Here is a 22,630-nt window from a genome sequence, read left to right on the forward strand (position 1 = left end):
GATTTTAAATACAGTGCTTCATGTTCTGAGAGGTAATTATGCAAAGGTGATGATACATCAAATGCTAAGAGAGGCATGGCAAGATATAAAAACAAATTTTATAAAGAAAACAAAAAAATATTTATTCCATTCACAGGTGCTCTATTCATTTCTCATTTAAGTATCAAAGAACAAGTTCATCAAAAATCTGATTTTCTCTTCTTTGTGTTATTCCAAAGGTTTCAAGACATGTTGGCCATCATGAATAGTTTTTGTTTTAATCAAGCAATCAATTTCCTCCATGACTCATGGTGTTTTTGTTTGTTTTGTTTTTCAAATTTAATGAGAAAACAGTTTGGCTCAAATAGATTAATTTGAAGGCAACAGAGTTTGTTTGTAATCCCTCCATTCACGGATTCTCATTCCAACACATTCAGTGAATTTGACCTTTACAGATTCACAAGGTCATGTTGAGTATCACTGTGTATTAGAAATAGCATGAATATTTTCTTACAGAAATTGTTCAAAAGATAATGACTGTGCCTCAAAAAGTAAAAATATTATAAGTGATTTTAAAACATATATGATTCACAAAATATTTTCTTTCTGTGATTTAAATTTAATGCAGTCATACAGCCATCGTGAAATGGCAATCGATATAAATGAAAACTTTAACTATAAAACATGCTCTGTGCCTGTACAAGTTTGCAAACATAGAATTTATTTACATAATTGCACAGCAGGTGCTGGTTAATTGCATTGCAGCCATTTGGTTAATCTCGCAACATCGGGTAATAAACATCCTCTAAAGCCTAAGGTTGTAATTTTGAGGTTAGAAATGCATTCTATTCTTTTGAAATAAGGTAAAGACATTGTATCAAATATCAACTAAAAAGTATGATAGAAACAAATTTCAACAAGTTTTGATGTAATCACATAGGTTTATGCCTGGTGACATGTATTTTCTCGATATGGCAAAGTACAAACACCTATGTACAGAAATCCTAAAAGGGATACCCTGGACCCCGGGGGGCACTCAGTAGGGGAAGGCGGGGTAAGTTGAGCATAGGGGCAAGTTGAGCCACCAGCCCCAGGCCAATAATGAATGAGTCAGACATTGTGGTGGTGTCATGTATTGATGACCCATAGCATAACCCCTAACCCCACCACATTGTTTCCAACTTTGAAACAAAAAGTATTTTTTTAGAGGGAAAAATATGAATTTCAGCCAAAAAAGTAAAAAAGAGTGTGAAATAGATAAGTGCTTTATAAACACACACGTCTTTAAATATAACAAAGACATGATAACAATATCATTAGTCCAGGTATGGATCTTCATTCTTGTCATAGTCTTTTATATGATGAATGCATAATAAATGTGTGGATACAAAATTATCGCACTAAGTTCGGACTGGGGTAAGTTGAGCCAAATAGCATGGGGCAAGTTGAGCCATGGTAATTCCTATGGTAATGTATCTTAAAAAACAAACAAACCATAGAAATAGATTGAAATGCAGGCTGAAAGGAGCAAATTTACATGACTGCTCTTTTCCTTTTACAGGATGTTAGTATTTATAGAGAATTAGCAAGTGAAAAGACTTTAAACAAAAAATTGACATGCTGGTTCTCCCCCATACATGTACATTTTGTACATAGTTTTTGTGGCTCAACTTACCCCAGAAGGTGGCTCAAACTTACCCCATATATGGGGCAAGTTGAGCCATTTGACATCGGTTTTTTCAAAGGTCATGATGACTTTCAGTGTTGGGGTAGAAAGTTATATATAGGTGGAAAATATTTCAGAAGAATGAAATTTCAAGGCAAGGTACTTATTTCGACAAGATTATTAATCATATCAATTCTAACATGCAAAAAGCAAAAACTGTCACAACTTACCCCGCCTTCCCCTATATAATGCATAGTGGGTATGTGCCGCGGAGGGGACCCCCATTTTCACACTCAAATTTCCGTTCCAAGGCATAGCATTTTTGCCTTGTTGAGAAAAAGAACAAAGAAAGCCGCTCCAAGGCATAGCATTTTCTTCTTATCGAGAAAAGAGAAAAGAGAAGAGAGAAATCCGCTCCAAAGCATCGCATATTTTTCGTTACGCTGCTCCGATCGCATTGAATGAGCTGCAATTTTGGTGAAAAGCGGCCGCAGAGCTCCCCCGGCGGAGGCCGCGCTAGCTGCATCATGCACGCATGACCGTTCCGTAGGGATGCATACGCGCTCACACGCTCAGCTGGCGATCCGTTCCAAGGACCCCCGTTTTCACAAACATTTGTCGTTCCGATGCCCGTTCCGAGGACCCTCCTTTTTACAATAAAGCCCGCTCCAAGGCCCCCGTTTTTTGTCTCGCCCGCGGCACACCCCCATCACTTTTTTGGTCGAGCGCCCCCCCCCCCCCCCGGGCCCTGGACATTGACTGACAACTGTGTTCACGAACACCTAGAATTTTTTGGGGTATTTCAGGAAGTCATTTCCTTAAAGGGGAAGTTCACCCTGACAAAAAGTTTATTGTAAAAATAGCAGAAAAATTAATGAAAAATATTGCCGATGGTTTGAGAAAAATTCATCAAATAATTAAAAAGTTATTAGAATTTCAATTATTTGATTTGTGACGTCATATGCGAGCAGCATTCCTACATAGCGAATGGTAAAAAATCAATGAAATGTCATTTTCTCAGAAAATTGAAAATAGTTTTCACTGTAACTTTTGTATATCAATAGACAAATCGTTTCACACCCGATCATGAAAAGAAAACAAAATTAAGTCATCAGGAACCATACAAAATTTGAAATTTATGCATTTTATATAACATAACACATGGGACAGCTGCTCGTTTATGACGTCACAAATCCAAAACTTTGAACTCTAATAACTTTCTTACTCTTTAACGGATTTTCCTAAAACCTTCACCAATATTTTTTACTATTTTTTCTGCTATTTTTACAAGAAAGTTTTCTTCAGGGTGAACTTCCCCTTTAAACCGCATGACAAAATCTGCACTTTATTATCTGACCATTGTGTAACTGTAATCCACAAGCTTGCACTCTTCTGAACCAAACTTCCTACAGAGTTTTAAAGCAACCTGTCCCCAAATGATCAAATTCAACACTGACAATTTGAATATATGAAATTGATTGGTCTTTTTCTGTCCAAATATCAAAATTATATTTTTATCAAGCAAAGTGTGTCGACTTTCAAGACCATTTGTGGGCAAAATTGCAAATAATTTTTTTTCTCAAACAAAACTGCAGGAATATATTGTAGCTCCTCAGATTAAAGTATTATCAAAATAATTAACATTGCCCTATTCATGTCATAGATCAATGCATGATATTAAGTAATTACACAAAATGCACACTTTATAATGCATTTAAGGCAAGAGATAATTTCTTGTGTTCAGGTAAATTGCAATTTTAAATTCTATTCATTTTATAGAAGTCATACAAACATGTACATGTAGGAGAGTACAGTACTAAATATAATTGTATCTGCACTACATATGCACTCAATACCCAATAAACCTTGTTGGGTTGTTTTCAGTGGGAAAATGACATCATGATAATGATGATATGAAACTGAACACTACAGATAACAGGCAGATTACATCAGGGGCCCGTTTCATAAAGGACTTGCAACTGTTGTAACTTTGCCATAATGGCAACTACCATGGTAACAGGGCTCAGCAGCCAATCAGAATCAAGGTCACCATGGTAATTGCCATAATGGCAAGGTTACAACAGTTGCAAGTCCTTTGTGAAAAACGGGCCCCAGAATTCAATAACCGTGTGCAGCTGTGATATACGGATGCTTTGAAAGGGTATACTATGCAAATGGGGCTGAAGGTGCACGAGCATTCAAGGAAAGTCAATCTACCATGTACAGGGGATTCCACAACCAACAATTACATTGCCAAATACTGTATATGCCAGGCAAACCCCATCCATTAATACATTGGAGCATTCAGCATGCACAAGCAATCTTTCTACAAATATAAACATCATGAAAAATTGTAACCTACAAAATCCTTCAAATTCACTTATTTGTAGCTTGAAGTTATTCAAACTTGTCTTTGTACATTATTAATTCATTCTATTACATTTAATGATACTAATGATGATAATTGTAATATAATTTCCATTTTTTTCATTTTCATTGGTATTTCTGTCATAAGAATGCCTGAAACACTTCTATGGTTTACATTTTATGTTTCTTTGTTTCAACATTTCTTGTTATATTTCCTGGAATTCAGCAGAATATAAGACAAAACCAACAAAGTGTGAAAAAATAAGACTTTTAAGACTGATGACAATAAATCTTGTCATTCCTGTTCTGACATACAGTGTAAATGGAAATAACTCTCCGCCCCCCCCCAAAAAAAATGGTATGCAGCCCAACAAACCTGTTTATATGTAAGCTGTTAATAGTTGCTTCTGACAGTGGACGAGATTTGACCTCAGCGACACAGACCTCCTTATACTGATCCTACGGTATTAAAAGAGAAGAATTGAGTGATAAAAACAAAAAATAAGGTTTACACATCAAATTAATATTCTAATTTATTTATACACTGTATGTTTTTGCTGATGACATTTAAACAACTGAAATAAACTAATTTGATGAATAAAATAAGTGGAATGCCTCTGGCGGTCTTACCTGCATCACGCGATTCAATATAGTAGCAGTGCTGACTTTGAAAACTACTATAACTTGCACAAGATGTTATTGATACTTGGTTACTCTTACATTTATGTCCACATTTTATGAACTAGACCAATACACTTACAGAGATATGATGGTAATTCAACAAATACCCCCCAACATGGCCAAAGTTCATTGACCTTACATGACCTTTGACCTTGATCATGTGACCTGAAATGCGCACAGGATGTTCAGTGATACTTGATTATTATTATGTCCAAGTTTCATGAATCAGATCCATAAACTTTTAAAGTTATGATAGTAATTCAATAGATACCGGTACCCTGAATTCAGCCAAAGTTCATTGACCCTAAATGACCTTTGAACCTTGGTCATGTGACGTGAAACTCATGCAGGATGTTCAGTGATACATTTCAAAAACTTAACCTTAGGTTAAGATTTTGATGTTCGTTCCCCCAACATGGTCTAAGTTCATTGACCCTAAATGACCTTTTACCTTGGTCATGTGACATGAAACTTGGGCAGGATGTTCAATAATACTCGATTAACCTTATGGCCAAGTTTCATGAACTAGGTCTATATACTTTTTAAGTTATGGTGTCTTTTCAAAAACTTAACCTTCGGTTAAAATTTGGTGTTGACGCCGCCACCGCCGCCATCGGAAAAGGGGCGCCTATAGTCTAACTCTGCTATGCAGGTGAGACAAAAAAATATATATAATACAGTATATACATGTATATAGAGTAAAGATTATAAAAAAAAGAATGGCAACAAATTTTGACGGTTTGTATTGGGCAATTAACTGTTCATCAAACAAAGCTCTGATAATCCATGCAGGATGCCAAATAATTCATTGGTATCGTCACAATGATTTGTTATTGTTTGTCGTAATGGCCTTGATCGCTGTTATGGTTCTCATTATCATTATTTTTTTCTTCATTATCATATTTATAATCATCATCAAGATATTCATCATTACCATTATCAATATCATTATCATCAGTCATCACAATCATCATCAATATCAATGTCATTATCATCACAATCATCATCAATATCAATGTCATTATCATCACAATCATCATCAATATCAATGTCATTATCATCACTATCATCATCAATATCAATGTCATTATCATCACAATCATCATCAATATCAATGTCATTATCATCACTATCATCATCAAAATCAATGTCATTATCATCACTATCATCATCATAAATATCAATGTCATTATCATCACTATCATCATCATCATCAATGTCATTATCATCACTATCATCATCATCAATATCAATGTCATTATCATCACTATCATCATCAAAATCAATGTCATTATCATCACAATCATCATCAATATCAATGTCATTATCATCACTATCATCATCATCAATATCATTATCATCACTATCACCATCATCGTAATCATCATCATTCATTATCTCATCGTCTTCATCATATTATTGTATGTATAGTGTAATTACTTCTTTGATAATTTGATGGAACTGCAGATGGCCTATGAATAAAAAATTGAGACCAAAGGCTGATACTTTAAATTTTCCTAATTTGTATAACATTCATATTAATAGTTTGTTTAAAATTGAAATTGTAAATCATAGCATAATTAAAGAAATAACACCTTCTAAGCATTTCAATCAATGCTTTTTACATAACGGATGTGGATTATCATTATGTTACCTGCAGAAGGACTTTTGTGGCTCTCTTTAAGACGCACTTTGACGAGGTGCACCAAAGACGCCATTCTGGCTTCCAGTAGAAGACTAGCTGAAGTCCTCCAACCGTGATGACAGACAGAAGAACACAGAGAATGGTCTTTACGATGCTACGCCTATACCCTGTGCATAGCTGCATGAGATGGGAAGAAAATCATTCGTTAGAGATATGCCCCTAAATAATAATTCTTCTCTTGTATATATGACCTCAACTACTACACCTCACAACTTCATTCAAAGAAGGGGAGTAGGAGAAAAGGTAGAATACTGTATGCGAGAGGGGAAGAAGTTAAAGAAGAAATAAATAGACAACAAATAAAATGATCAAAAGAATATAAAGAAGAGAAAAAAAAGGATGAAGAGGAATTTGAACAAATGCAATGGCAACAGCGAAAGGGGGAAGGGATAGGAGAAGAGGAAAATGCAAATAACAAGATCAAGAAGAATACATGTAGGACCTACATGTAAGAAGAAAAATAGAGGAAAAAGGAGAAAGAAAAAAACATATATTCTGTGATGAAAAATTATGTAACTTACTATACCACTGATAACAACAATAGTCTGACCAATCAAATACATTAAAGGACAAATCCACCCCAACAAAAAGTTGATTTGATTAATAAAAAGAGAAAAATCCAACAAGTATAACACTGAAAATTCCATCAAAATAAGATGTGAAATAAAAAAGTTATTAAATTTTTAAGTTTTGCTTAATTTCACAAAACAGTTTATATTCACATCCTAGTCGGTATGCAAATGAGGAGACTGATGTCGTCATCCACTATATCTTTTCTATTTTATTTCATGAAATATGACATATTCTAATTTTCTCCTCATTGTCAAGTGGAACAACAGGTATTTCCTCCATGATCAAGTGGAATTAGCATTGTTTAATGCTACATGTATATGGTTCAATCAGTCTTTATTGTCAAATCTGTAAAAAAATGAAATATTGTATAATTTAAACAATATACATGTGTAAAACAAAAGAAATAGTAAGGGACATCATCGACCATCTCATTTGCATGTCACCGAGTCGTAAATGCAACCGTTTTGTGAAAATAAGCGAAACTTTGAAATGTCAAATTCTTATTTTACATCCGATTTTGATGAAATTTTCAGCGTTATGCTAGTCTGAATTTTCTCTATTTATTCCAATCAACATTTTACTGGGGTGGACTTGACCTTTAAGTATTAAGCATCTAAATTGCACAGATTTAAAATAAATCCAGGAAGACTGTAAGGACTAATCAGATTCTTGATTTAGTTTGAATCCTAAACATAGTATAAGTTCTTAAATCTAAAATGATTTTAATTCAAATCCCTTGAGATTAAAAAGAAATTATTAGGATTCAACCTGAATCCAGAATTACACCAGTCCATACTACATGTATATGTACTGTCAACCTGAAATTTACTTCAAACCCTAGCAATTTAGGGCAAAAAAAAATATTGTCATTGCCACTGTAATTAAAATCTGAAATTTGGGGATTCACACAAGATCTTTTTCCTTTTAATCCAAAGTCCACAAGCTGTACATGATTTTCAAAATTTCCATTAAGGGAAAAAAAGTAAAATACTAATCACAAGATGGCAAGTATCACACTGTACAGGCTTCAAAAAATGTATGTACACACTAATACATACAGTTTACAGTGTAAACAATACATTACAGTGTGTGTTACAGAAATCTTGAATCAATGTGATGAATAAATTACTTTTGGCATTGTAATGAGCCTTGTAATGTACTTGGTTGATATTGGAAAAAAAACTTATCAAAAACCCAATTTGTCCTTCACTATTTGGATACTTGCCAGTGTGATAATCCACACAGTTGCTTACATTGACAAATTCATTTTTTATATTCTTCTGTGCATACAATCAAGCATATTTGTGAAATCTTTTAGGCAATACTTGTGTATTGTAACATTGAATTGGGAAATGACAAGTTTCATGTTTATTCATAATGAATGTTCTCATGCCATGGATATGAGTGTACTGCGCGGTGATCTGTTAAAGTGTGTACTTTTTGCTTTTTCTTAATAATAATTGAACAAAAATTACCCTCATGTACCCTCATGAGGCCTACTTCGATACATTGCACATATGTACGTACATTTTACAAAATATATATAAAGATGGATTTTTTTTCATTTGTGCATACTCTGCATGTTTATGACATAACTTAGTGTATGCTACATCGATGTACATGTACATGTACTTACATGTATGTATGTATATACATGTATGATGATGTACATGTATGTATATTCTACCCAAACATTTCAAAGAATTGAACTTATACAACTCGGCACATGTACTATATACTCCCACCAGTAACAATTTAAAAAATATTAGTAAAATGACCTTGAGCAGACCCAGATTGACTTGTACTGGCACAAACACCTACAGTAATATTAGGATACAAAACATAAAAAACATGGATGTATATTCTAAAATAACAATGTCGATTCTACAGACTCAAAACACATTTTGAGCTTCCATTTTAAGCTTGATGGCACTACACGTAAGCTGATATAAATATTGTGACAATGCTCACTAAAATGCTCAGAATACTCTAAGTTTGTTTGGTGTCAGAGGTGAAGCATTCAAGTGGTTTGAATCCTATCTTTCTTCCCATTCACAGATTGTATGTATAAATGGCTGTCAATCAGCTGCTTCACCTCTGACCCATGGCGTACCGCAGGGCTCTGTGGGCGGACTGACCCTTTTCTCAATTTACATGATTGGATTGCGGCAAATGATGCTCCATCATGGAATTGACTACCATATTTATGCTGACGACATTCAACTTATTATTTCTTTTGACTCAACTCAGCAAGCAGCTGATAATGCTATTCATCGTCTTCAATTATGTATGATTGATGTTCACGACAGGATGCAATCCCATTCCTTGAAACTAAACTTGGATAAGTGTGAATTTCTTTTGTTTGGCTCTAAAGTGCAGCTCAACAAAATTGATGTCAATTCCTTTTCATTTTCTGGCCACACAATTCATTTGTCTCAAACATGCCGTAATCTTGGAGTAAATTTTGATTCACACATGACGATGTCTTCCCAAATTTCAAATATCTGCAAATCAGTTCGGTATCATCTTCGCAATCTAGGATTTATCCAGAAATATTTATCTAAGTCCGCGACCGAAAAGATAGTACATGCCTTGATTTTCTCCCGCTTGATTTTTGTAATGCCCTTTTGTTTAATTTACCGAAGGCTCAGTTTAAGCTCCAGAAGCTTCAGAATGCAGCCGCTCGCATTGTCACTTTGTCAAGTAAACGCTCACATATCTACATAACTACTTGAATAATAGAACACAATACGTGGTGGTCAATGGTGTCAAATCATCTATTCAATCGAATAGATGTGGGGTACCCCAGGGTTCTGTCTTAGGCCCCCTCCTGTTCCTTGTCTACATTAATGATATTGTAAATTCATCACACTTGGTTAAATTTTCTTTGTTTGCTGACGACACTTGTGCAATGATGGCTAATAAATAAAACTAATGTTATTCAATCCATTAATGTCGAATTAAAAAAGATAAACACCTGGTTCCAAATAATGTAATAAATTATCCTTAAACGTTTCAAAAACTAATTATATTATTTTCAGGACAAGGAACAGGAGGGTTCCTGGAAACCTAGATGATATTCATATTGATAATACAACATTAAATAGATTAAGTGATGTTAAATTTCTTGGGATTATATTTAATGAAAATCTAAACTGGAGTACACATATACATCACCTCTGCAACACAATATCAAAGAATGTTGGTATATTATCCAGGCTTAAGTATATTCTACCTAAACATATTCTGCTTATATTATATAATACCCTTATTTTGTCTTATCTTAATTATGAAAGTTATGTCTGGGGCAACACGTATAAAACTCATTTATCCAAAATTGAATTACTTCAAAAGAAAGCAGTTAAAATAATCAACAAATCTGATTTTCGTTCCCCATCTGCTCCTCTATTTAAAAATTTGAAAATACTGCCTATTTATGAACTTGTCACTTTTAATACAATTATATTTATATACTCCACATTGAATAATATCATTCCTGAGTCTAAGGATAATCCTTTTGTATTTAATTCAGAACTGCACCCTTATAACACTCGTCAAGGTAACAAGCTTTATATTCCTCTTTTTAAAACTACAGCTGGTCTTCAGTCCCTAATAAGCAATGGAGTAAAGAAATGGAATGAACTCCCACCAGATATTAAATCAAGTACAAATCTGAATAAATTTAAATTACTGTTCAAATCACTACTTATGGACACTCTTTAAATGTATGTACCTCCCTTAAGTCTTTTAGTCTCAGGCATTTGTGTGTGTGTGTGTGTTAGGGTGTGTGTATGTGTGTGTGTGTGTGTGTGCGTATGTTGGTGTGTGAACTTATGTTCTGTTGTTATTGCATTTGTTCTTAATGTAAGTTATTTCTTGTTTTTTTATAATTTTTTGGGATACCATGTACAAGCATTTTGCTTTTCGGTGTCCCAAACCATAATTTAATTTTATCATCTATTGTACATTGCTATTTTGATATGTGTTTTATGGTTGAACAAATAAATACAATATCACCCCTATCTTATATTCGCTGCACTGGCTCCCTATAAAAAAACGGATTATTTTTAAGATTTTGTTACTTGCCTTTCATAGTATTCGTGGATCAGCACCACAATACAAATTTACCAATCACTACAGACCAGGCAGATCTTTGCGCTCATCCACCTCTGGCTTACTTGTCATTCCGAAAGTTTCAAAAACTTGGGGGAAAGATCATTTGCTTTTGCATGCCCCACTTTGTGGAATAGCCTTCCTCAAGACATAAAAATATGTACATGTACCTCTGTCGAAACTTTCAAAAATCTTCTAAAAACTTTGCTATTTAACTCTTAGCTCTTTATGCGCCTTGAGCACTCTACAGAGTGGATTTGGCGCTTTACAAGTCTCATTATTATTATTTATTATTATTAAGATTAGTTCAAACTTATATCGTCCATAGAAGGAGCCCTATTTAAAGGATCTAGGGGCCGTTTCATAAAGGACTTGCAACTGTTGTAACTTTACCATTCTGGCAATTACTATGGTAACCTTGATTTTGATTGGCTGCTGAGCCCTGTTACCATGGTAGTTGCAGTAATGGCAAAAGTTACAACAGTTGTAACCTTTATGAAACGAGCCCCAGGTGAGAAGTGGGGAAAAGGGTGTTATGGGTATTGTCAGCTGGAATGAAATGGAGTGCATACATGTATCAAAAACTTGATTTTATTCACTGTTTATTGAGCAAATTTCTCAAGACAAAATATAAACTAAAATATGAATACACAAATGCTGCCTCTACTGATCAATCCATTTAACTGTAAAAAGGTAAAGATTAAGCTTACCAATTCATCCTCTGTGCCATGATTTAGAACATTTGCTTGGCTTTTCTGCATCTTGCAGAGTTGACAGGTTGTGTTATCTGTTGGCCGATAAAATAACATTAAAAATAATCACACTGAACATTGACTTTATATAGCAAAAAAAAAAAAAAACACTGGAAGAGGCTCGTGATGAAAGTGAAAGTGTGCTTAAGTAGAAATTCAATGACACTTAAATATTGGTGTGCATGTACAATTACACATAGTATTTCATGAAGATATGGTGCTTAAAGTGCATGAGCTTTAAGCAGTAATAAGATTTTTATAGGAAGAAAGAATGAGGGCAATCGGCAATATGACTCCCCCCCCCATTCTTAGTTAGCCCACATGAATTTTGAGATATAATAAAATATATTGAATGTACATGTATAATGTGAGTTGCTCCAAATATGGTTCATTAGAATACTACTTGAAATAGTAAAAAACAAACAATGTTTTTATGAAAAATACCCTGCCCCCGCCCCTTCAGTTTTTCCCTTCGAATGGGTTGAGAAGTGCACTTTCAATGAGAAACAGCAATGTGAAAATAAATGTGAGAAGGAAAGTAATTGAAGACTTGAAGTATCTAAAAGAAATTACCCTAATTATTTCAAAGCAATTTAGAAAACAAGGCAAAAGCAATTTTGCGTCTCGCCCACATATGAAAAATAACCAGAAATATCATGATTTGGGCACGCGAGAGAATTATAGTGAAACTTTCATTGTGAAATGACTGGGATGGTATAACACTTGTCATAAGAGCCTCAAAATATGATATAACCTTGTTCTCACTTATATCTACATGTGTGGCAAAATAAGGGTGGCAATGTTTGGCTTATTTTCTCTTTTTCTTTGGGGCAAATGCTTGATTTCTTTACACTGACAGTTTCCATTACACCTATTATTCACACAACTTGGCTCTATTTGAATTTGAATCTTTAAATCATTTTTTTCTTAATTAAAAATAGAGATCAAAAAATGAAAATTATCTTGCCATATTACTTTCCACCAATAGAGGGCATACACAAAAATATGCCCAAAATTCAAGTTTTTGAGCGCTCTGCACGTACGTGCAGTCGCCGCTGGCTAACGGATAAATGGACGACGCCATACTGCCAGACTCTGGCCAGATTTGGCCCGCGCCCTCACCGGCTAACGCTCGAACGCCATTCATTCATACACTTATTCCTCTTAATTACCGTGGATATAAACTTCGTTCAAATCTTTTCCGGAATTCTTATGAATTAGCAATGGATGTTTTTCCGTTGATGAAATATCCTTAATTATGCCCATATTTTTTAAATATTTATAACATTTTATTTTAATCACAATTTCAGTCCAAACGCGGGTCAGTTTTTGTGAACCCAAGTTGTTTGTGCATGCCCACGTATGGCCTTACGCATATTGAAAGGAATGATGCATGTTGGGTCGAAAAACAGAATTGTTATTGTTTGTTCCGTGTTTGTTGGGGATGAAACTATGATGGCGATCAGTCAAGTTTGTCTGTACCGCCAAATCGTTAAGATTAATTAATTAAGGTCAAGGTGAGATAAGAGAAATGAGCAAGGGGCTTTATGGTGGGGGGAGGGAGAGAGAGAGAGGGGGAGGGTTTCTCTATTTAAAGTATAATTCTTCCAAACTCAAATTTTGATTAATCGTATTTGATTTATTTCACTCTTTTCTTTCGCCTCGTTTTTTTTTCTTCCAAAAAATCAGGGAGCTGAAAAAAATGAGCTAGAACCTAAAGATATAGGGTAGAGCTATGACGTTAAAGAGGGTGCAGCCCCATGCACTTACAGATCCAGATCCATTTTCATAGGGGACACTTAGAGTAGCCTCTATTTCTTCAATAGGCCTATTATACAAGCAAAAAAAAAGTCAAAGAAGACATCAAGTCACCGACAGCTGCCTCATCGGGGGGGGGGGTTGATTATGTTGAACATTTTTTTTCTCTTTTTTTCATTTTGACCTCCAAATGGGAGGGGGGTCAATTAATTTTATATACATTTTTATTGTGTTTATATATGGGGAGGGGGTCTGCTACTGAGCATGTTTTTAAAAGGGCTTAATATAACAGAGATTGTATGATTTAACACAATATTAATGTATCATGGAGGTTAATACTGAATTAATACACAATTAATGATAATTGTTTTAATTGAAAATAAAACAAAATAAAGGCATGCACCCACAGATCTTACAAACATCTCATAAATACAGGCCTAAACCTGTAAATTGGAAGTTGAACAGGCATGAAGTATAAATGTTTAGCTATAGCTGATGCTTTGATCCCGCAACCAAATTATGTTGGCATAAACTAGAGGTTATATCAGTGGCGTAACGAGCGAAAAAAATTGAGGGTTATACTATATGGCGTATCAGGCAAAATTTATAAAAGTATATAGTTGCAAGCAAGCGACATGAGCATAATTTTTATGTTTTTGTTACGAAAATCCAATTAAACAATTTTGCAAGATTATCTTCCTATTTCTCTTTTTTTCTTGTTCATGAATTGGGGGCATGCAAGACCTCCCCCCATAAAGCACTCTTTGTTATGCCACTGTCTAAAATTGGATTTAAACTTTGAGAATTTGAATTTCTTATCTAAGTAATCCAAAGCAATAAGAAAAAAAATTTCAGATTACTTATTTCAGAGTATTTTTACCTAACTCCCAGGCCCAACTCTGCTCTAGCTGCACTGCACTTTGCCCAACGGCCTTCCACCAAAGGGCAAGGCCGACTCGCCCCGTGAGCAAGTGACCGCGTTCGCGTAAGTTCACCCGAAGCCATGAATAAATTCTGACCATAAACATCACCCAACTAATCACTCTCTGACAATATTTCAAAGTATCTTTTATTACAGTCAATCCTTTGGGCCATTAAACGATAATATTTCCAATGTTATCATGACACACAATTTTAATGAGATAGTGGCATTGTAGAAAAAAAAAATTTATAAGCACGAAATGGCACCAGATATATCATCAAACATATAGCGCAGCGTTCGGGACTGGTGAGTGGTACGGCTCAATTGGAGTTTTCGCCCCGAAGAATTCGGCGAAAACGTTGCCATTGCGCTGTGCGAATGTTCAATCTGCGGCTCTCAATCAGAGACTTGAATGTCTCTTTTTTGCATTATCGAAAATGTATCATAGACTTTGTTTGATTTGTTTACAAGTAAGTTGCATATTCGTCGTGATAATTAGGAAAATCCATGTCTTCTTCTAATTCTGTAAAAATTACGTCTTCAAAGTGCCTGTGAGCTGTGTCAGAATATTGCAAAAAATCGTAAAAGCTTGCCTAAAATTCTTCTTTTTGAAAGTTCATCCATGGTCTAAAATTTTTTTTATAACTTCTGTAGACGTATACCGTAAGTAACGGTGTATTAACCGCACCCGTGTATTAACCGCACCCCCAACTTTGGACTAAAAAAAAAAAAAAAAAAAAAAAATCTTCTCACATTTACATGCATATTTGAGGTACGAAGAAACAAAATCTAAGTTTTTAAGATTTCAAAGTATCCAAAGAGATTACCGGTATGCAGAAATATGCTGTTCTTGATCAATTCATCTACAAATGTTAGAAAGAAAGAACGGTCCCGACAATATTGGCAACTTACACTCGCTCACCTCACAGTCACAGTGTACACACACAGCACTGCCATTACATTGCAAACTACGATACAGTACAAGTCATGCCAGTACATCTTATCAAATTATGATCTGTGTCTTTCCCAGCGTAGGAGGAAGAAACATTCACATTTCTTGCATCACAATCTCACAATCACTTTCAGAAATTTGATGTCTTAGCATGAATTTTGGATACGGGATTATAGGAAGGTTCAAGAAACAAAGAAATTGGCATTTTTTCCAGTTGTTTTTTACGACTTCGTGCCGTCTCTCTCGTGCGTGGTTTACATGGTATCTTATGAAAAGCAAACAGGAAGGAAAAAAACAAGCTGGCGCGAAACGGGACTTTGAATAGCGCCAGCTTAAGTCGCACTATAACCACATTACAACGCAATCTCTAAGCTCACTCAACTCTCGCTCAGCGGTGACAAAATATTACCGAGTATGCTTGGCATCTCTTTTAAATTAGCCAGGGAACTTCACTACTTTGAATCGAGAATAAAGTCAAAATTAGTGTCATGAAGGTGGGTGCGTTTGTTATGGACAACATTTAATTAATATTGCAATAATCGCTTCCCATTACCCGCGGCTCATTCCCCTCTAAACGACATTGCCTGGGCGGCTACGCCCGGCCACTCGATGTGTTGTGAACTGGCAGACATCGTACATGTACGGGAGGGGTTACGGCGGGCTGGCTCAGACCCGTCACCGTGTATAAACCGCACCCCCGACTTTTGCTTCTACCCCGCCGAGAAAAAGGTGCGGTTAATACACCGTTACTTACGGTATACCGTAAACAAATACACCCTCGATCACTGAAATGAAGTGTTTGCTAAGATTTTTTAATTCAGACCGCGTTACCATGGAAACTTGGGAAAACCCTTATTTTTATGAAATAAAATTCTGGTTTTAAGGGTCATTTTAGAGACACAAAAGTGACAAAACTAACCCTATTTTGAAGTATTGGGTTTAAATTTCACATAAAACTGAATTATCTATGTTTATACTTTTGTATATGAATAGATCTATTCATATTTCTTATAGAATCTTAGTTTTTGATTGGTCAAAGTTTCAGTCATGGATAATGACTGAGCGTAAAAAAATCTGAAAATGCGCATTTTATCGGCAACCAACAAGCAAGATGGCAGAACACATTAAGTTGGCACTATGCTAGGTATGTGACAAAAAAAATCAAAATCATGGAATTACATTGTAACCTAGTCCATTGGAAAGGGCTGAAAAAACCATTTAAAATGGTATATTAACCATTACTCTAGGCCAAATATTAAGAGAGTTATGAATTTTTTAATAGTAAAAATCTGATTTAATTTTTACCATTGACTTACCATTGCGACCATTCAAAATGTGTGACCGACCATGACCAAAAAAATGGGTATTTTTACAAAATTGTACAAATTATTCATTTTACTCTATAAAACTGAGTAAAATCGGGTGATGAGAAAGGATATCAATATTTGTCTTAATTGATCAATGTATTTAATATTTAATTAGTAATTATTAGTTAGTAAATTGATATGTTAATTGTTCATAAACTCATTACCGAACACATATAAAAGTATATAATTTCCTTATAGTTTGGATTTTTTTTACAGGAACTTCCGAACAACATATCTTCTAAATAAAACTTTCAGAATGATAAAACATTGAATACTTACAGAAAGATCTTAGTATTGCAGTATTTGATAAATGAATTGATTAGTAATTATCAAATTAATTAGTTATCTATTCAAATCTCACTGCTGCAGAAAAAAATTTCCTGATTTGGTATATTTTGATGGAAATTTCTACTAAGGAAACATAGAATATAAAGGATATTTGATCTATGAATATGAGGAATGGAAATACTAAAGAAACATTCAACAAATTCATATACCGGTACATCATTTATTGTTTGGCATCCATTGAATTTGTACCTAAAACTGTACCTCACTAGCTTACCTTGCTATGATTATGATATAGTTAAATCCTCATTTAGGAGGTCAGCAGCAAGTGCATATTTTGAGATGTCATAGTCTTCAGCATCCTCCTCATAAGACTGTCCCTCGCTCCAGTATCCAATACGGTAAGTACCACCCCCTTTCTTCAACAGTTTCTCCACCTTGCCGAAGTACATCACTCGTTCATGTGTATCACTATCATACCAGACATGGCCAATCTGATGACCGACAATATTTCCAGCTAGAATGCTGGCCAAAACCAGACGCTCATTATCTTTGATATTTGCAAATTCAACATTGATGTCTAAGGATCCTGTGTCACATGCTTTCAGCTTCTTCTCAAGTCTTTTCCTCTCCAAGGTGTTCTTCCGCTGTTTCTTCTCACTAAGGCGACTGGCAATTTCTAACCTGATCTCTTCAGTCTGCTTACGTTTTCTTACACGAAGTTTCCTGGCCATGTTAATCGAATAATCAATCAACTGTTTTCTCTTTTCAGGCACTAGGCTGTCGAGGTAGTCAACCACCCTGTTCTTTTGGGCACGGATCCTAGAGGACAGGAAGGACATAGTAGCATTTGGTGCATGGTCTTTTGCAGCACTGAACATGCCCATTATTTCCTCAGCATCAATATTGTGGCAACGGGCGGATTGGGTCTCCTTGATTAGTTGATCGGTGAGATCCGTTCCAAAGTACCGATGGTATTGGCGTTCAAGAACTTCAACAACTTGCATGAGGCATGATTTCATGAGAGAGGAGAACATTGTTTCATCAACTGGCTTAGACCGCAGTGCATCAAGTGTGTGGTCATCATCTGCCAGGGCCTGACTGAAAAAGTCTGTGGTTGTTGTCAGCATATCCAGGCAGCTTTCAGAGAACCTCTCTGCTACACCAATCACCTCCTTAACAATGGCAATGCCACTCATATGACTGCACTCTTCTGTTGAACTCGGCCGATAAAACTTTGTCATCCATGGCCCCGACAATAGCTTCCCTATCAAGCCCAAGACCTGTAACTCTACTTGAGCTACAGGTAATTTGAAGTCCTGTAGTATTGCACTCTGCAACCCTCCACAAGTTGCGGTACCTTCTTCAAACAGTTTGAGGAAAAAGCTTGAATGTTCATGTAACTTCCCTGCAATATGAAACATGATGTGGAGACGGTTTCCACGGTAACGTGGTAACAGCCCCCGTGGCAGACCAGCACTGTCCAAAGCACTTACAAAGCCCTTAGGGTCACCTTTACTGTCCTTATACCTGAACTTGTTAATTGCAAGTATTAGGTTGCTTGCGACACAGTCTGTGCCATATACCTTCTTGACAAGTTCGGGCGGTTCACTGGCTTTCAGAGCTGTTCGGACAGAACTGGCGATAGTATCGAGAGGGTGAAGATGGCAGTTGAGTTCATTGAGATGTTTATTCCAGTTTAATTCAACACGTTGGATTGTTGCATGATTGACAGTTGCGCGGTCTGTCATGGTATTAGAAATGTGATTAATCATTATTTGGCGAGTTTCTTCAAAATTTGTGGCAGAGAACTTGCTGTGAACGCTTGCTAAGTTTTCAATTGTCTCGTTGATATGCAGCTCATAGTCTTCAGCAGTACCACCTGGCAATTGGTCTAGTGCCAAAACACAGCAATCAGTCTTGCTGGTGACATGTATACTATTTACATGCACACCTTCCTGGGTGGTGGCGTCAAAACCCAATGTCAAGTCATCTTCTCCCAAAATGGTTTCTGCAGCCTGGAAGTCAGCTATAACCCCAAGTTCACGTGTCATTTGCTCAACTGTACTCCTGTGTGGAACTGTCTCAAGTGTAACACCAGAACGCTTGGCAAACTGACTGAGCAAAATTGGTACATTCTTCATTGGCACATGGTTCACTACACAATCATAAACTAACATCCGCATGTCTAACGAATATGTCTTTCCCTCTTTCTGCAACTCAGACACTCTACACTTCATAGATTCAACTGTTTCTTCAAGAGACAGCTTTTCATTTTGTAGGTATGCAATCATTTCATCTTTCATTTTTACTTGACCTTTGAGTTTCTGATTATCCCTCTCCTTGTGATCAACGCTGTTTGCTAACGTGCTGTGTAATCGCTGTCGCTTTCGTTCTGCATTCTTCAGTCTTTGTTTTGATTTTGCCAGCTCCTCAGCTAGAGGTGAATCGACCTTAGAAAGCTGTGCACGAAGTTTGCGAATTTGGTTCCCATGTCTTACAAGTGATATGTTTTTACGGGCAATTTCTTGATTCAGACGCTTAATTTTGTGAATCCGTGGGAAATCAATTTTTGATCTCATTTCTTGCATTTTTGTCCTGTGTTTCTCCTGAAGTTTTCTATATGACTTAGAAGCAAACTCTAATCGTTTTTTCAACTTTATTTTCTTAGGTGTTAGTGTATGCTGTTTCCGAGAGGATGAGCGGACAGAAGTTGAACTAGGTGGTGTTTGAGATTCCACACAAGTCACCTCTGAAGATCTTGGTGTACTGCCTGGTTGGGTCTCCTCTTGATTTGGATTATCATCGTTCTCTACACGTTCATGTTTCTCAGAATAGTCTGCTCTGTGCTCTGTAACAAAAAATAGTTATGACCAATTGCAAATTTGAAACATTTCTTACTGGTTCGCAGAAATACTTTTATGCACTTGTCCATGTAAAGACCCACCCTGCTACCCCCAGACTTGGGTGCGTCATGGTAATTTTTTGGATGACCATAGATGGTTTTTGATGCACCCCTCAGGCTCTTTTTTGACTGACAAAACAATGAAAATGACTCGCACCTCAGTAAAAATAAAATGACGGACATCCTTGGTAAGTAGGGTCAAAATTTTGATGGACAAATAGTGGAAAAATCCTGGGTCACTAATTCGACTGACAAAACCAGGAAATGACGCACCCAAGTCGGGGGGGGGGGGGGGTAGCAGGGTGGGTCTTCACATTGACAAGTGCATTATGCAACAAGGATCCTGATTAGATATTATCGATTAGAACATTTATCAAAATTCATATTATATGGCACAGATCTGCACAAAATCTATTTAATAAAAAATAATAAATGCATGAGTCTGCCTTAAATGTCATTATTTATTTCTTCAAGGCCATAATTATTTTGTTGGGTACATTGTAATGTGACATATTAAAAAATACATAATTTCATGTCATAAATTTAGATCAGGGGATGTACATGTAATAGCTTACATTAGTTAAAATTTTGATTCAATTAAATGAAAGTATATCTTTCTGATCTTCAAATTTATGACCGTATGAAGATCCATTTGTACTTACCATGTGAAGATTCTTGTTGAGGTTCTGAAGACTCTGGTACCTGTAGTGCGGTGACATTATGATCAAATGAAGAAAATGGATCACAGCACAGGCTCTTGTATTTTGTCATGAGGGCATCAGTATCTACACGTTTAAATTTCTTCGTATTGTTAAGTAGAGACCGCAGCTGAGCATGAGTGAATCTACATGATAACTTTTCTCCAACAAGCTTGATTGTTTTTCCAACTGAATTGTCATTATTGGTGTAAAGAAGTAGCAAGTGTCCATTCTTCAGATCTGTCAATTGTTCAGGGAAGACTTCAAAATTGTCAGTCAGGTATTGACGAATCTTGCCCATTTTCTCGGGCATTGCCCGTTTACGTTTCTTAGCTGGTCGCGGCATTTTTTTCTATTAAGTACCTGAAAAAAAGAAAGACCTTTTGCAGAGCTGCCAACCCGAAAAGGAACATTTCAGTATTTTTTAAGCCGAAAATCAGTATTTCGGTGAGGAAATCAGTATTTAAAAAAAAACAATAAGACCACACATACAACTGAAACTTTAGAAATCAGTATTTTACATGAAACTATCAGTATTCTTCTCACTTTTCAGTACTAAATACTGAAAATCAGTACTACTTGGAAGCTCTGCTTGGGGGGTAGTTTGATCATGATGTAATTCACATCATGATAAAGTTCCCCCCCCCCCAAAAAAAAAAAAATAATAATAATAAATGAATAAATAAAAAAAATTAAAAAAATTACATGATTGTAACTGGTAATGTATTATCTGGGTAATGAATATACTAGACATACATTTTTTATGAAAAAAAAAAAAATCTGGGCCTACTTTTTAACAGATGTTTTTATTGAACAAAATTTTGATGTCAGTTTCTACTCTTATATATATCATTAACAAAAATAAAATCTTCTATAATTTATAATTGAACTGTGTATGAGCACATGATTCAATGCAGGACCTAAAATTATATTGTTTATTATTATTTTTCATTATTTTTTTCTTGGGTGACCTCAGGCTAAGACTAAGTTTGCCTAAATAAATGATAAATGACATCCCAATTATCTTACAACAAATTACTGAAAACAAGCTAAAATTGTGTAATGCGTATATTTATATGCATCAAAGGATGTAATAACTAATAATATAAATATAAACAAGTAGACTCTAGATCTCAAAAGCAAATAATAATTCAATCAATGCATGCAAAAACTGCTAGCATAACTCCTCTGAGCCATGCCAGGGCTCACGGCGACACTGCACTCATCATGATGGTCGCGTAGCACGCAACTCTCGCGGCAGTTTGCCATTTCTGACAATCAATTTTGAGGAAGTAAAAAATAAATGATCGGATGTTTAGATTTGATTTATATTCACAACACACCTAAAAAAATATATGAACAAGCTGTTAAAATAGGTTTCAAAACTATCAAAACTTACCTTCAGGGCCGGTTACGATGGTAAAGACAACATCAGACTTTCACACGATCCCAATCCAACTTCCATGCCTCCGATCTTCAAAATTTGATATCGGGGTGAAGGGGAATTTTCTCAGCTACGTCATCAGCAAAAATAAGCCAAATTGGCGAGAAACCGCCAAATATACGCCCATTTAAAGCCACCCCTTACCGAGCAACCCAAACTCGTTCTGAAACCGCTGCCGGGGTCACGGTATTGAGATTACATCGCGCGATAGTCACATACCTAACTATGCACGTACATGTACGTGTCTGGTGAATACAAAAATTATTCCCAAGACCAAGTTACTCATGAAAAATAAATTGCAACTGTATGGAAATTAGAAATTTTGGTCACAAAAGTGATATTTTAATTGATTTTTTAAAGTGTGTGCTGTATACAGCATTGGCATACCATAGTCCTACCTATAGATTCTCCACAGGCAGGATGGTAGCAGTGAACAAGTGCCTACAATCATAAAGACATTTGT

General features: G+C 35.7%; 1 protein-coding gene across 1 annotated transcript in view; it reads right to left on the reverse strand.

Annotated features, from left to right (window-relative positions):
• LOC121427203 (probable cation-transporting ATPase 13A3) overlaps positions 1-22,630 on the reverse strand; it is a 57,727-nt gene that overhangs the window by 34,687 nt on the left and 410 nt on the right. Inside the window, exons 2-4 of the mRNA XM_041623477.1 lie at positions 11,795-11,871; positions 6,348-6,515; positions 4,389-4,471 (exon numbers count right to left, since the gene is read on the reverse strand). Of these exons, the coding sequence (XP_041479411.1) occupies positions 4,389-4,471; positions 6,348-6,515; positions 11,795-11,845 (302 nt within the window). The 5' untranslated portion in view covers positions 11,846-11,871. The remainder of the gene's footprint in view (positions 1-4,388; positions 4,472-6,347; positions 6,516-11,794; positions 11,872-22,630) is intronic.

The sequence above is a fragment of the Lytechinus variegatus genome, chromosome 14 (assembly GCF_018143015.1).
Source record: "Lytechinus variegatus isolate NC3 chromosome 14, Lvar_3.0, whole genome shotgun sequence".
Classification (NCBI taxonomy): Eukaryota; Metazoa; Echinodermata; class Echinoidea; order Temnopleuroida; family Toxopneustidae; genus Lytechinus; species Lytechinus variegatus.